General features: G+C 40.8%; 1 protein-coding gene across 1 annotated transcript; it reads right to left on the bottom strand.

Moving 5' to 3' along the window:
- Positions 1-864: 864 nt before the first annotated feature.
- On the bottom strand, positions 865-11374 carry mknk1 (MAPK interacting serine/threonine kinase 1). Its single transcript, XM_061825652.1, has 14 exons — positions 11194-11374; positions 10392-10450; positions 9079-9184; positions 8900-8998; positions 8735-8832; positions 8359-8438; positions 8197-8270; positions 8010-8114; positions 7873-7928; positions 6925-7020; positions 6510-6704; positions 4912-5076; positions 4773-4816; positions 865-2746 (listed from the first exon to the last, which is right to left on the bottom strand). The coding sequence occupies exons 1-14, from the start codon at positions 11333-11335 to the stop codon at positions 2515-2517; spliced, it is 1551 nt and encodes a 516-aa protein (XP_061681636.1). The 5' UTR covers positions 11336-11374; the 3' UTR covers positions 865-2514.
- Positions 11375-11637: the final 263 nt, after the last annotated feature.

Raw genomic sequence — 11637 nt, 5'->3', positions numbered from 1 at the left:
CAAAATGAAATAGCAGGTCATTTAAAACCGTGAAACAACACTGAATTACATTCAATCAATTGCATTAAAAGCAAATGTGACGCTTAAAATAAATGACAAATAAAAATAACTGTAAATCATGATTAACAAAATAAAAAAACAGCAAAATACATTACATTCAATAAAATGAATTTTTACTAAATAAAAAAACAAAATACATTACATTCAACACAATTAAAACAAAAATAAGGACCACTAAAATGATTGCATTCAAATACAATGAATGAAAATGTAATTGCATGCGGTTAAGAGCAATTAAATAACACAAACTGAAACACAAGAAAATCATCCATCCATCCATTTTCCTACCGCTTATCCTCACGAGGGTCGCAGGGAGTGCTGGAGCCTATCCCAGCTGTCAATGGGCAGGAGGCGGGGTACACCCTGAACTGGTTGTCAGCCAATCACGGGGCACGTAGAGACAAACAGTCACACTCACAATCCCACTTAGGGGCAATTTAGAGTGTCCAATTAATGTTGCATGTTTCTCGGATGTGGGAGGAAACCGGAGTGCCTGGAGGAAACCCACGCAGGCATGGGGAGAACATGCACACTTCACACAGATGGGGCTGGGATTGAATCTGGGTCATCAGAACTGTGAGGCCAACGCTTTACCAGGTGATCCACTATGCTGCCACACTAAAATCAATTATTTAAAATTATATTTAAGATGCTTCTTGTTGTGGTTGGAGTTTGCAGTGCTTAACCAGCACTAAATATCACTGTTGCTAATATTTTGCTGGCCTTACTTGGCTATAGATAACAATACGCAATTTGAGTAATTCACATCACACTACATCAAATACAAACGCAACAAAGTAGTTTATCAAGGATCTTTTATTGAGAACAGTATGTCAGCGAAAAATATCCTCAGCACCTTGTGCACAAGACCAGTAACAAATATTAGACGAAAGAAAGAAATCAGAGGAGGGGCTCCCTAACTAAACACCTTTCTCATTTGTGGCCACTCAAGTTAATGGCGTGAACACACGGACATCCCATGAGAGGATTTTGATTTGCCGGCGCTTGCATCAGCGTTGCTATAGAGATGTTGTGTCCATGGCAACCCTGTGGACTCACGTGTGGACTCCCGACTTCCTCACAAATTCATGCAACATACAAAGCTAAGTTCTCCCAAAGATATAAAAACAAACAAACAAACATTGAATTATTCCCATGTATATCCAAGCTTAGTTTGCACATCATTTTTGGCACATTCAGGAAAAACAAAAAACAAGATACAGAAACGCACGAGGTATGCGATCAATACGTCAAAACGCATTTCTTCGACTCTGTCATAAACCGAAAATGTGTTGAGCTTAACCCACGGGGACAATAAAGTGGAGTCGTAAAAACCATGCACCAACACCCACCAACTCCTGACAGTGTGAGATCACGATGCTGGTTGCAACCCCATAAAAAGACCATTTGTGGCTCATTTGACTTAGATCCACATCGATTTTAGGAGCGAGATCATTGGGAGGTGCTACGGGAGTTGGATAGTTTATGACGTGGAGACGTGGACCTGAACAAATTTCAACCAAACGCATTTAAGAGAGGTGGCCTTTTTCAGAGCGACAGATCAGTCAGCCTTTTCAAACTGATCCCTCCCAAGTAACTGCAGTCTTGACTGCAGAGGTTGTATTATATTTGCTTGCTGACCATAAAGTTATCTTTGTTCCGCAACCACGTCAGCGTTATCGTCATCTACACCAGAGAATACAAGCCCGAATGATCAACCAGATGCACATAAAAAAATAGATCCCTTTAATACCAATGAAGAAACCTCTATATTTCCTGTAAACCTGTAAAATATCAGGTTAGAATAAGAACCTCATCACCTGATCTTGTGCAAAGTGGGCTCCAAACATGATGTATTTACTAATCGTATTGATTCCAAACTCCATTTAAGACTTTTAAAGTACATCAGTGCTAAAGGTAACTTGTGTGTGAGAACGCTTAATGACACCATAATAAAATTAAAATAAAAAAACAAAAGTAATTTAAAGTTCTTTCTTCACAGTCTGGAAATTAAAATGAAACGTCACAACTCCACTTGCTCATTGTACACATCCAGATAATCCACTTCACATGAGAACACTGAAAGCTTCATAAAATCAAAAAATAATATAAAAAAAATATTTGTTTCTACATGCGTTTATGAGGCAATCAAGCGCGGTGTTTGCCTACAAACAAATTACCTGCTACACTATTGTCATTTAGAAAAAAGTAAAAACGCAACCTTCGGTCACAAAATGGTAAAAAAAAAAAAAAGTTTTAAAACGTCCGGAATTTCCCCGTGGTTTCCAAGAGCAAGCGCTACTTTGCTGCAAATGATAAGGTAACAGGCAGCAGGAAAAAAAAATAAAAAAAACACAACTTATCACTTCTGATAGGCTGGCCCATCAGACACAAAGAGAAAGAGAAAATAGATCGTGAAAGAGGTCAGAAAGCAGGATGGCGAGCGGCTTCTTTTCAGGCCGTGAACTCGGCTGCGCCGCCTCGGCCACGCAGGGCGTTGGACTGCGCCCTCCTGCGAGCCAGTCTGGAGTTGGACGGCGGAGAGAGCCTCATGGAGCAAACGACAATGGGGCGGACGTCTTCATTCTCCTCCTTCTGCTCCTGCTGCTCATCGTGCTGCGACAGCTGCCGGTGGAAGGCGATGGCCTCGGCCGCAAACTGGCTCAGGTCTTTGGTGCTGCTGTTCCTAAAAAAAACAAAACAAAAAAAAAAAAAAAAAACAATATAAGCGCAACATTAAGGATTACAACACTTTCTACTCTCTAGTTAATCTTATTTCTTTAGTCCTATTAAAAAATGAACACGTTTCATCAGTCAGTTTTTCTGAATATTGGAACATCCATGAAACAAAATATAAAGTCTCATTTATATACTTAATTAACAAAAATTAAACTGTATAATGCACTTTTTCACATTTTTCCTTTTCAATTGGACCTACAACATAACAGAAGGGTTTAAATAAGGAGAAAAATAGTACATTTCTTCATCTCCTCCTGCATATTATGGTTCAGCATTCACAAATTGATATATTTCAAAATTTTTGGGACCCTAACCACTGCAATTCATGGAAGAATAATACCCATTTGTGATACCTTTTTTTCATGGCAATATCGCACTGCAATACGTATGATACATTTATCCTATTGTAGCATCTCTTATTGAGAGAGTTGAACGATTATTGTTGGCAGTAAACAGGCCAAAATAACAGCGAACTAATTGTCCGCTCAACCAAAGTTCGCTCATCACAAATCCAACAGCAACTGTTGTTAGATTCATGCTTGAGAGTCAGCGGGAGAGGATGGATAAGATGGAGAAAACCTTGTCTGCTTCTCTTCGGCCCACAATGGTTTTGTCAAACTGGGACTAAACATGGCATCAAAACTAGATGAATCCATAATAAGAGCACTGCAAAACATCCATAAACCTAGGACAGCCATGCTGTCCCTGATTGAATGACAGCAGTTTCGTATCAGGATACGTAGACGTGACGTCACTGCTATGTCACTCAGACACAGAAGCTGTGGACTCTCCCACCGCCCCTGAAGCATCGGAACAATTGATGCAACTCTTGCGCGTTGCTACAGAAGCAGCTACATCATTTTCAGAATTGCATGGATGCAGCTGGTGTAATTTGCAGATATGCATGCCAAGCTACAAACAGTTTACTGTAATGTTTTTTTTTTTTAAGGGTACAGCAATGCTTTAAGATGTTTGTAAGAATTTGAAATGCTATTCAAGTGTTTTGGGAATCAGAGTTTGTGGTGTATTCATGGTTGAAACTGTTAATATAGGGAATGATAATCACTTGAAAGAGAGTGTCTACTATTCTCGGAAATTTGTGATCAGGCTTGGCCCCTAGCCACTATACTCATTTTTATAACACAATCTTTAAGGATTTCGGTAAAAGAAGGGGCGGCACGGTGACTCAGTTGGTAAAGCGTTTGCCTCACAGTTCTGAGGACCCGGGTTCAATCCCAGCCCCGCCTGTGTGGAGAGTGCATGTTCTCCCTGTGCCTGCGTGGGTTTTCTCCAGGAACTCCAGTTTCCTTCCACATCCCAAAAAAATGCAACATTAATTGGACACTCTAAATTGTCCTAGGTGTGATTGTGAGTGCGATTGTTTGTCTCTATGTGCCCTGCGATTGGCAGACAACCAGTTCAAGGTGTACCCTGACTCCTGCCCGTTGACAGCTGGGATAGGCTCCAGCACTCCCCGCGACCCTTGTGAGGATAAGCGGCAAAGAAAATGGATGGATGGGTAAAAGAAGGGTTTTCTTGACAGACTACTGTATATGTTGGGGGAAGAATACATTTTTCTTATCGATGGATTTTTTTACACAGTATGTTGACAGTGTTTACATTTGCTGTTTCTGTGTTCAAGCCAAAGTGCTGTGGAATAGAAAACTTTTGCTTTGTCACCATCTTGGTGCCGAGGACCTATGTTGAAGTAGGGGGAGGAGCTTCATTTCCAGAGGCCATAGCACTCTACCGGAAAAGTAGTATTATGTTGCCATCGTTTGGCATCTATGTGTAATTATAAACCCTTTCAGAGAGATTATTCACATTTTTTTTTTGCACTTAACAAAGGCAAAAAACTGTAATGTAAATTTTCTAAATAAATAAATCCAAGTAAATGTATGGACAATTTCCTACTAAATTCTAATTCCTTTGTCAGATGTCATTTTCAGTGGTTTCATGACTTTCCGGCTTACCTCTGTAGGGCATGAGGAGTTGGAAGACCTCTCTCTGGTGCGTTCTGTACAAATGAAGTTGAAATAATGTGTATGAAATTCAAATATTCACTAATAAACCATCAAATGGCACCAAAAAAAAAAAAAAAAAAAAACCTACCCCCTGCACCCATGGGTGCTTGAGGACCTGAGTGGCGCTAATGCGCAGGGTGGCATCTCGCACCAGCAGCTTGCTGATAAGATCCTTGGCAGCGTCTGTGATGTGAGCCCAGTCCTTGTCCGGAAACTCATATTTTCCTTGCTGGATGCTCTCGAACAGGTGACTCTGGAGGCGGAAGGTCACACGAAGTCTTGATTAGACATGCGTCACACATTCTAGAATACAGACGACAATCTCAGCACGCTAGCTCCATGTTCCCACTGCCATCGCATTCTATATTTGAAATGTGGTCTGCTCGTGACTATATGCGGGCGTCTCCTGATGGCAGTGATAACATTAGTCAGATGATGATCGGGTCATGAGGGAGACAAGTGATGGATGGCCTCCTGCTGTGATACGCCGTCTGTATTTGTTCGACGCACAAACTTGTTCGACCAAAATCATCAGTAAGAGCCGAGGCACAAGAAATCAAGCACAAATGTGTAGCCAAAGGAAAGGAAAAAGAAGTACCTACGTTCAGCTACATTTGATTCATGCACTTTCCGTTACTGTATAAATGTGAATAATTGTGTGCAGTTTGGCATTTTCAGATTTGTTGATTTTTTTGGGAAACTAATATATTCCTCATTATTTGCTGGGGAAAAAAAAAAAAAAAAAAAATCAACGATTGGCTGTATTTTGTGCTCAGGCAAATGATGACAACATCTGGTGGCACCTTGGTGCTAAAGAACTGTTAACATGAGTTGAAGAGCTTCATTTAGACAAAAGTAGTCATTTGCCGGCATCTTGTGGTACAGATATAATTAATTATAGTGCAGCCAATCCATTTCATCACTATTTTCAACACTGCTTATCCATGTTAGTCATGGGTCGCTGGAGGCCATCCCAGTTGACCACGGGCGCTAGTTGGACTCCACCTGGAACTGGTTGCCAGTCAGTCGCAAGTCACATATTGGCACAGACACCCACCGCACTCACATTCACACAATCACTGAGTGGGAACTGAACCCACGCTGACTGCACCAAAGTCTGGCGTGTGCATCACTACACCATCAGTGACATAGCTGAATATCCATCCATCCATTTTCTTTTCCACTTATCCTCACAAGGGTCGCGGAGAGTCTATCCAAGCTGTCAACGGGCAGGAGGCGGGGTACACCCTGAACTGGTTGCCAGCCAATCACAGGGCACATGGAGACAGACAAGAGTCACACTCACAATCACACCTAGGGGCAATTTAGAGTGTCCAATTAATATTGCATGTTTTTGGGATGTGGGAGGAAACCGGAGTGCCCGGAGAAAACCCACGCAGGCATGGGGAGAACATGCAAACTCCACACAGGCAGTGCCTGGATCGAACCCAGGTCCTCAAAAGGCTTTACGAGCTGAGCCGTCGTGCTGCCTTAGCTGACGATCGTAATTTTCAATTTCAGTTTACCATCACCAATTAATAAATAATATGCTTTCTACAAATTGTGTTTTTCTCTTCTTGTACCAAAACTATTCAAATGTGATCTTTGCAATTATGCTCTTAGGCTAACAACATGACGTGACGGGCCGAGCAGCGCAGTTGTCAATTCCCAGCTGGGCGAGCGTACCTGGCATGTACGGCACGTTTCCCCCCGGTCCCACCCACAGTCACTGCCGCAGTGGCCTGTGAACGGGGGGCTGCCACTTAGCAGGATGTACAGAATGACCCCGAGACTCCAAAGGTCGCAGCGCTTGTCGTAGAAAGACGCCTCATCGGTGAACACTTCCACCACTTCTGGAGCCATGTACTCTGCTGAGCCACACTAGATAGAGACAACGAACGAGAAAATGTTTCCTGCATGTTTGTGAACAGCTGTCAGTCAGTGTTGAATAACCTTTATTTTATCATCAATGTAGTTTATATCGTTATCATTTCTGGACAAATTAAGCGGAATTGGATGTTTTCCCATTACATCTCGCATAGTATATTACTATGCCGTGATTCAGTGGTTGGAAATCCCTGATCTAACTTATAGATCTTACCGGTGTAGTGAGTTCTGGAGTAGTTATCGGTGTGCAGGCACTGCTGAGCTTTACGCCGCTTCCCAGATCAAAGTCACAGATCTTAACCGGCGACACCTGAAAAATAAAAACGCTTTCATGACCAATTTTAAAACTACAGTAGTACCAATTCTGAGGTGTCTGTTATAGCTGATTGTTCATTACACTGAAGCACTTTTTTAATGGCCATAAGCATAGGTACTGTATTACTGTACAAAATTGTTTTGTAGGTTTCATGGCTTACAACCCCCAATACAGCACAAAATTAATGTAAATAAATGTGAAAAAGATTGAAAACGTTTCAAATTTCCACATATCATTCAAACTTACCACAACTTTGTGCTTAGTGGTCATGGTAACATTAACGTTAAGTGCTCATAATAGACGAGTTGCTTTCATGAGCCATGAGGAATTCGTGCGCTTCCTACTTCCAAATCCATTTGCAAAAGCGAATTGCTTGACCAAACAACTGTATCAAAAAATATTATGTTTCAAAGTCCAGAGACTTCCTCAGAGTTTACACGGCCACCGTGCCACACCCTTTCAATCTCTGTGCTGCGAGTCTATTTACAATAGGCAATAAACATATCCATCATGACATGGCCGCCACATCAGAGCCCCGCACTCAACGTGACACATTGTTTTGTCCTGACAGTCCGTTTTATCCATTGTCCGTTATATTGGCGTTCCACTGTATATAACTTCGAATTAAAAAAAAAAAAAAAACTACTAATAACTTAACCTTTATTAACTTAGTTACCAATTTCAGCAAATTTCCAAATTTCAAGCAATTCTCAAGTGTCCACAAATGATAGCAAGTCAAATTTCCAACCTTTTTGGAAAACGTTGTTTAAATGTAAGGCCTAGCATAAAGTGCATCAAATGTAAGACTTTTTTTAGGGGCACAGAGACCTTTGAAGCCAGACTTACTTGATCAATGTATTCACAAAGGACGTTCTCCAATTTGAGGTCCCTGTGAGCAATACCTGTCAGAACAACACAATGTTACCATGACAACTACGACAGGTCACCTGGATATCAGGAGATTGGACAGAAAGGTGATTTACCCTTTGTGTGCAGAAAGTCAAGAGCTTGGGCAATGTCACGGACCACTTTACTGGCCTCCAGCTCATCAAAATGCTTCCTGTTCTGAATGTGGGTAAGAATGGAACCTGGGGAAAAAAAAACAATCATATTGTGTCAGTGTCCATCAAATAGCTTGCAGAAAAAATGATCGCTGTTCTTTCAACTCACCTCCTCGCAATTTTTCAAAGACCAAATAAAAGCAGGTATCATCTTCAAAGAACTCAATCAATTCCAAAATGTTCCTGAGTCAAATAATCTATTTAGTTTCAGTTGAAATTAAGTGTGGTAGTTTCATGGACTGCCTTTCATAAAAGACATGAATTCCCTCACTTGTTTCCTTGACACTGGTAGAGAGTCTCCACTTCCCGGAAGACTCGGCTGCGGCTGTGTCCCGCACTCTTTTCGATGATCTATGTGACAGACCAAAAATATCGGACAGCTGTGGTAAAGCTTTACAAGTTTAACCATACACGGTTTTAAGGTTACAAAAAATGCACAAAGACGTCGGTGATTTGGATCGGGCTTTACTGGAATTAAGAAAATCTGTGCATAATTGACACCAATTACAATTGCATTGATTTTTTTTTTTTTTAAACCACCCAAAATCTACTATTAAGTGCTTTTGGGTTTGTTTTTTTCCTCAATGCTAATCCAAACCCTATAAAAATCTTATATCGCTCTTTTACGAAACTAAATTTATAGTCACCTTCACGGCATACTCCTGTCCATTCTGCAGGCTTACACATCCTTGGACCTTGGCAAATGCCCCCTGGCCAAGCACCTCATCTGTCAGCTTGTAGAGGTCTGAAGTGAATGATTAAAGAGTTAAATACAGATCCCAAAGAATTGTGCAAAATCCCACAATTATTACCATAGAAAGTGCCACTGGTGCTGTTTATTGCCCTTGACCTTTTCTTCTTCTTTCGTTTGGCTGCATCTGGGATGTTCAAAGGCTGACTTTTCTCAACTTCTGGTGCGGCGCAAGAGGACAACAACAAATGAAGACGTATGGAACCATGTCTACTGCACTAAACAATAGGATGGTTGTACCTGGAGGGACTTGAGTGATCTGATTCCTGTCCTCTGACACGATCCCATTCTGGACTTGTCGTTCTCCATAACGCTGCCCTACTTGGCTCAAAGCCAGGGAGCTGCCCTGAGACAGAACAGAAATGAGAGGAGGAAACTCAAGCGGTATGAAATCAACTGCTGATTCAGTCGAGAAAGCAAAACAGGAAATGCAAGGCTTTCTACTTAATTTTTTTCAGATGTACTCAATCATATTACTCTGGACTAAGCACAATCACACAAAACACAGCACAATTGCAAGAGAACTTCATTTTTTTTTTAGTTACAAAAGATTTACTTGGGCCTGTCTCAACAAAGGCTGTAAAAAGAAGAAAATTGAAGGGGGGGGAGAACAAAGTTAACGTACCGTAATTTCCGGCCTATAAGACGCAACTTTTTTCCACACATTTTCAACCCTGCGGTTTATGGGGTTGATTTGTGTATTTTTTTTTAAAGGGCCGCAAAGGGGCAATCAAGCGGAAAAGGTAAGAGTGAGATGGTGAAATAAATGTGGCAAGGAAGTGATTTTTACCAGTATGTTATTTTAACCGGCCCTTTTAGCGCTGTACTAGTGTGTTGCTGTGTCTGAGTGATTTTTACTAGTATGTTTTTTTTGTTTAACAGCACTGTTCGTGCTACCGTGTTGTTGCTATGTTAAGCTAATGTATTAAAACTTTGAAAACTCTTTCTGTGTACCGTCTTTCTTTGTAAATATCTCGTGTTTCAATGTGGGTTTCAATGTAAGCACTTGCGGCTTTTACACAGGTACAGCTTATGTATGTACCAAATGGCATTTCCTTTACAAATGTACTGGGTGAGGCTTATAGGCAGGTGCCAGAAATTACGGCAGTTTTAATGTTTGCAACAATTAATTATGTACACAATTTTAAAAAAAGCACTGTAAAATTAAAGAAAACTTTATGAGGATGGTAGTGGTAATATTTCCTATTGAGAAAAGCAAGAAAAGATTTATGAATTAAGAATAAAGTCGAAGTTGACAGGCCTCCCAAAAGAGATAGAAAAGAGAAGAGAGAAACATAGCCTTTTTTTTCTCCCCAAGAACTATGAATTAAAATCAATATTAATGCATCCCTACTTTGTGGCATTATGCCCAAACAGTAGCTCTCTGTAAATATGAAAAAATGCACACCTCCAACCTTATCGTCTTTTACCAGAAGTATCTAGACATTAAGTCATAGTACATGACTCACTGAATGTGTTTGACGGTAGATAAAGCTGACAAGTCAGTACATTGATAAGCTGATATTTTACATCAACAGAGTGACATATCGAACCTGGAATGAGCACTGGAAGACTTGTAACTCTGTCATCACACTGTGCCTCACCACCATAGCTGCCAAATGAGAGAATTTCACAAATATTTAGTTTAACTGGAATACACTGCATCATGAAACCTACTCAGATATAAATACAAGATAAGCTCATACAGAATGTAAGTCATGAATATGATCTCATAGGGTCACCTAAGGGCTCAGATTTTTTTTCTTCAGTATTATAATAATCAGAATATTCAAAAGTGAGCCCGTTTTGTAATGGTTAGTGCTGCCCCCACTCTCTACTTTGAGCTAAAATATTGGAAATAATTTGAAAGTTCATTTTAAATACTTAATGGACATTATTTTGTGAGTTATTTTATTTGGCATTGTAACCATGGAAATAGCCTTGTGAGTCCTGCGGCAGAAGCGCTATATAAATAAAAGTGACTTAACAGTAAACAGACTGAAAATCTATCTTCAGGATAGCGAATCGATGCCAAATTGTGACGCCATTGACAGCCATTGTGGGTTGTCGCTGCCAACAGCAGCAGCAACTATCATCATTCATAGTTAACTTTTGTAATTCAATAATATCTTCAGAAACACACGCTTGGTAAAACAACTCGTGAGTAAACGTGCTTGAAAAAATAATTTTAAAAAATTAAGGCACACAAACCCCGCAATGTTGTTAGCGGTAGCCACAGCTAGGCAGCTGGCTAGCTAAACACAACCGGCTCTAGCGCATACCACACCGACGTATTTTATATAAAACCGGAGCGGCTGGCGTTAAAGCCAACATGATATAAAATGGCGGTGTAACCTGAACATTCTCCGAACCGGCCGAATCTCCTCGGGTCAGAGCCTCCAAGAGATGATGCAAGCTTCCATCTCGATGCCGCATGAAATCCTGCACTCGAGTCGACCAGCGGGGAAACGCGTGACCAGACATTTGCCACGCCCATTTCCGCGTATTCTCTACTGCCATTGGTCCAACGTGTATGACGCACCTCTTCAGGTTTTGGTTATGTTTTGATCCGGTTAGTTAACTTTAATAGGATTTCTCCCCCCCCCCATGCCTTTCTTGTTCAGTAACTTAAACCAAATTTGATTAAAATTTTCTTTCTACCTCCCAAAAAATGCTGCTCTTGTTTTTTCCACTTTGTTGATTCTTAGTATTTGTGAAAATTCGTGAGCAGCAATGACCCTCTGTCTGAGGATAAATAAAGTTATCTGGCTGCTCGAACATTCATTCTAAATGGAATTG

This window comes from Syngnathoides biaculeatus, chromosome 7 (assembly GCF_019802595.1).
Source record: "Syngnathoides biaculeatus isolate LvHL_M chromosome 7, ASM1980259v1, whole genome shotgun sequence".
Classification (NCBI taxonomy): domain Eukaryota; kingdom Metazoa; phylum Chordata; class Actinopteri; order Syngnathiformes; family Syngnathidae; genus Syngnathoides; species Syngnathoides biaculeatus.
The sequence above is the reverse complement of the archived record's forward strand: the minus strand, read 5'-3'. Positions and strand labels throughout refer to the sequence as shown.

Coding starts and splice junctions, on each gene's coding strand:
- mknk1 (XM_061825652.1), bottom strand. CDS start 11,335: ATGGGCGTGGCAAATGTCTGGTCACGCGTTTCCCCGCTGGTCGACTCG. Junction 8,115..8,196: donor CTTTGAAAAATTGCGAGGAG/GTGAGTTGAAAG, acceptor TTTTTTCCCCAG/GTTCCATTCTTACCCACATT. Junction 2,747..4,772: donor ACTCCTCATGCCCTACAGAG/GTAAGCCGGAAA, acceptor TGTTTTTTTTAG/GAACAGCAGCACCAAAGACC.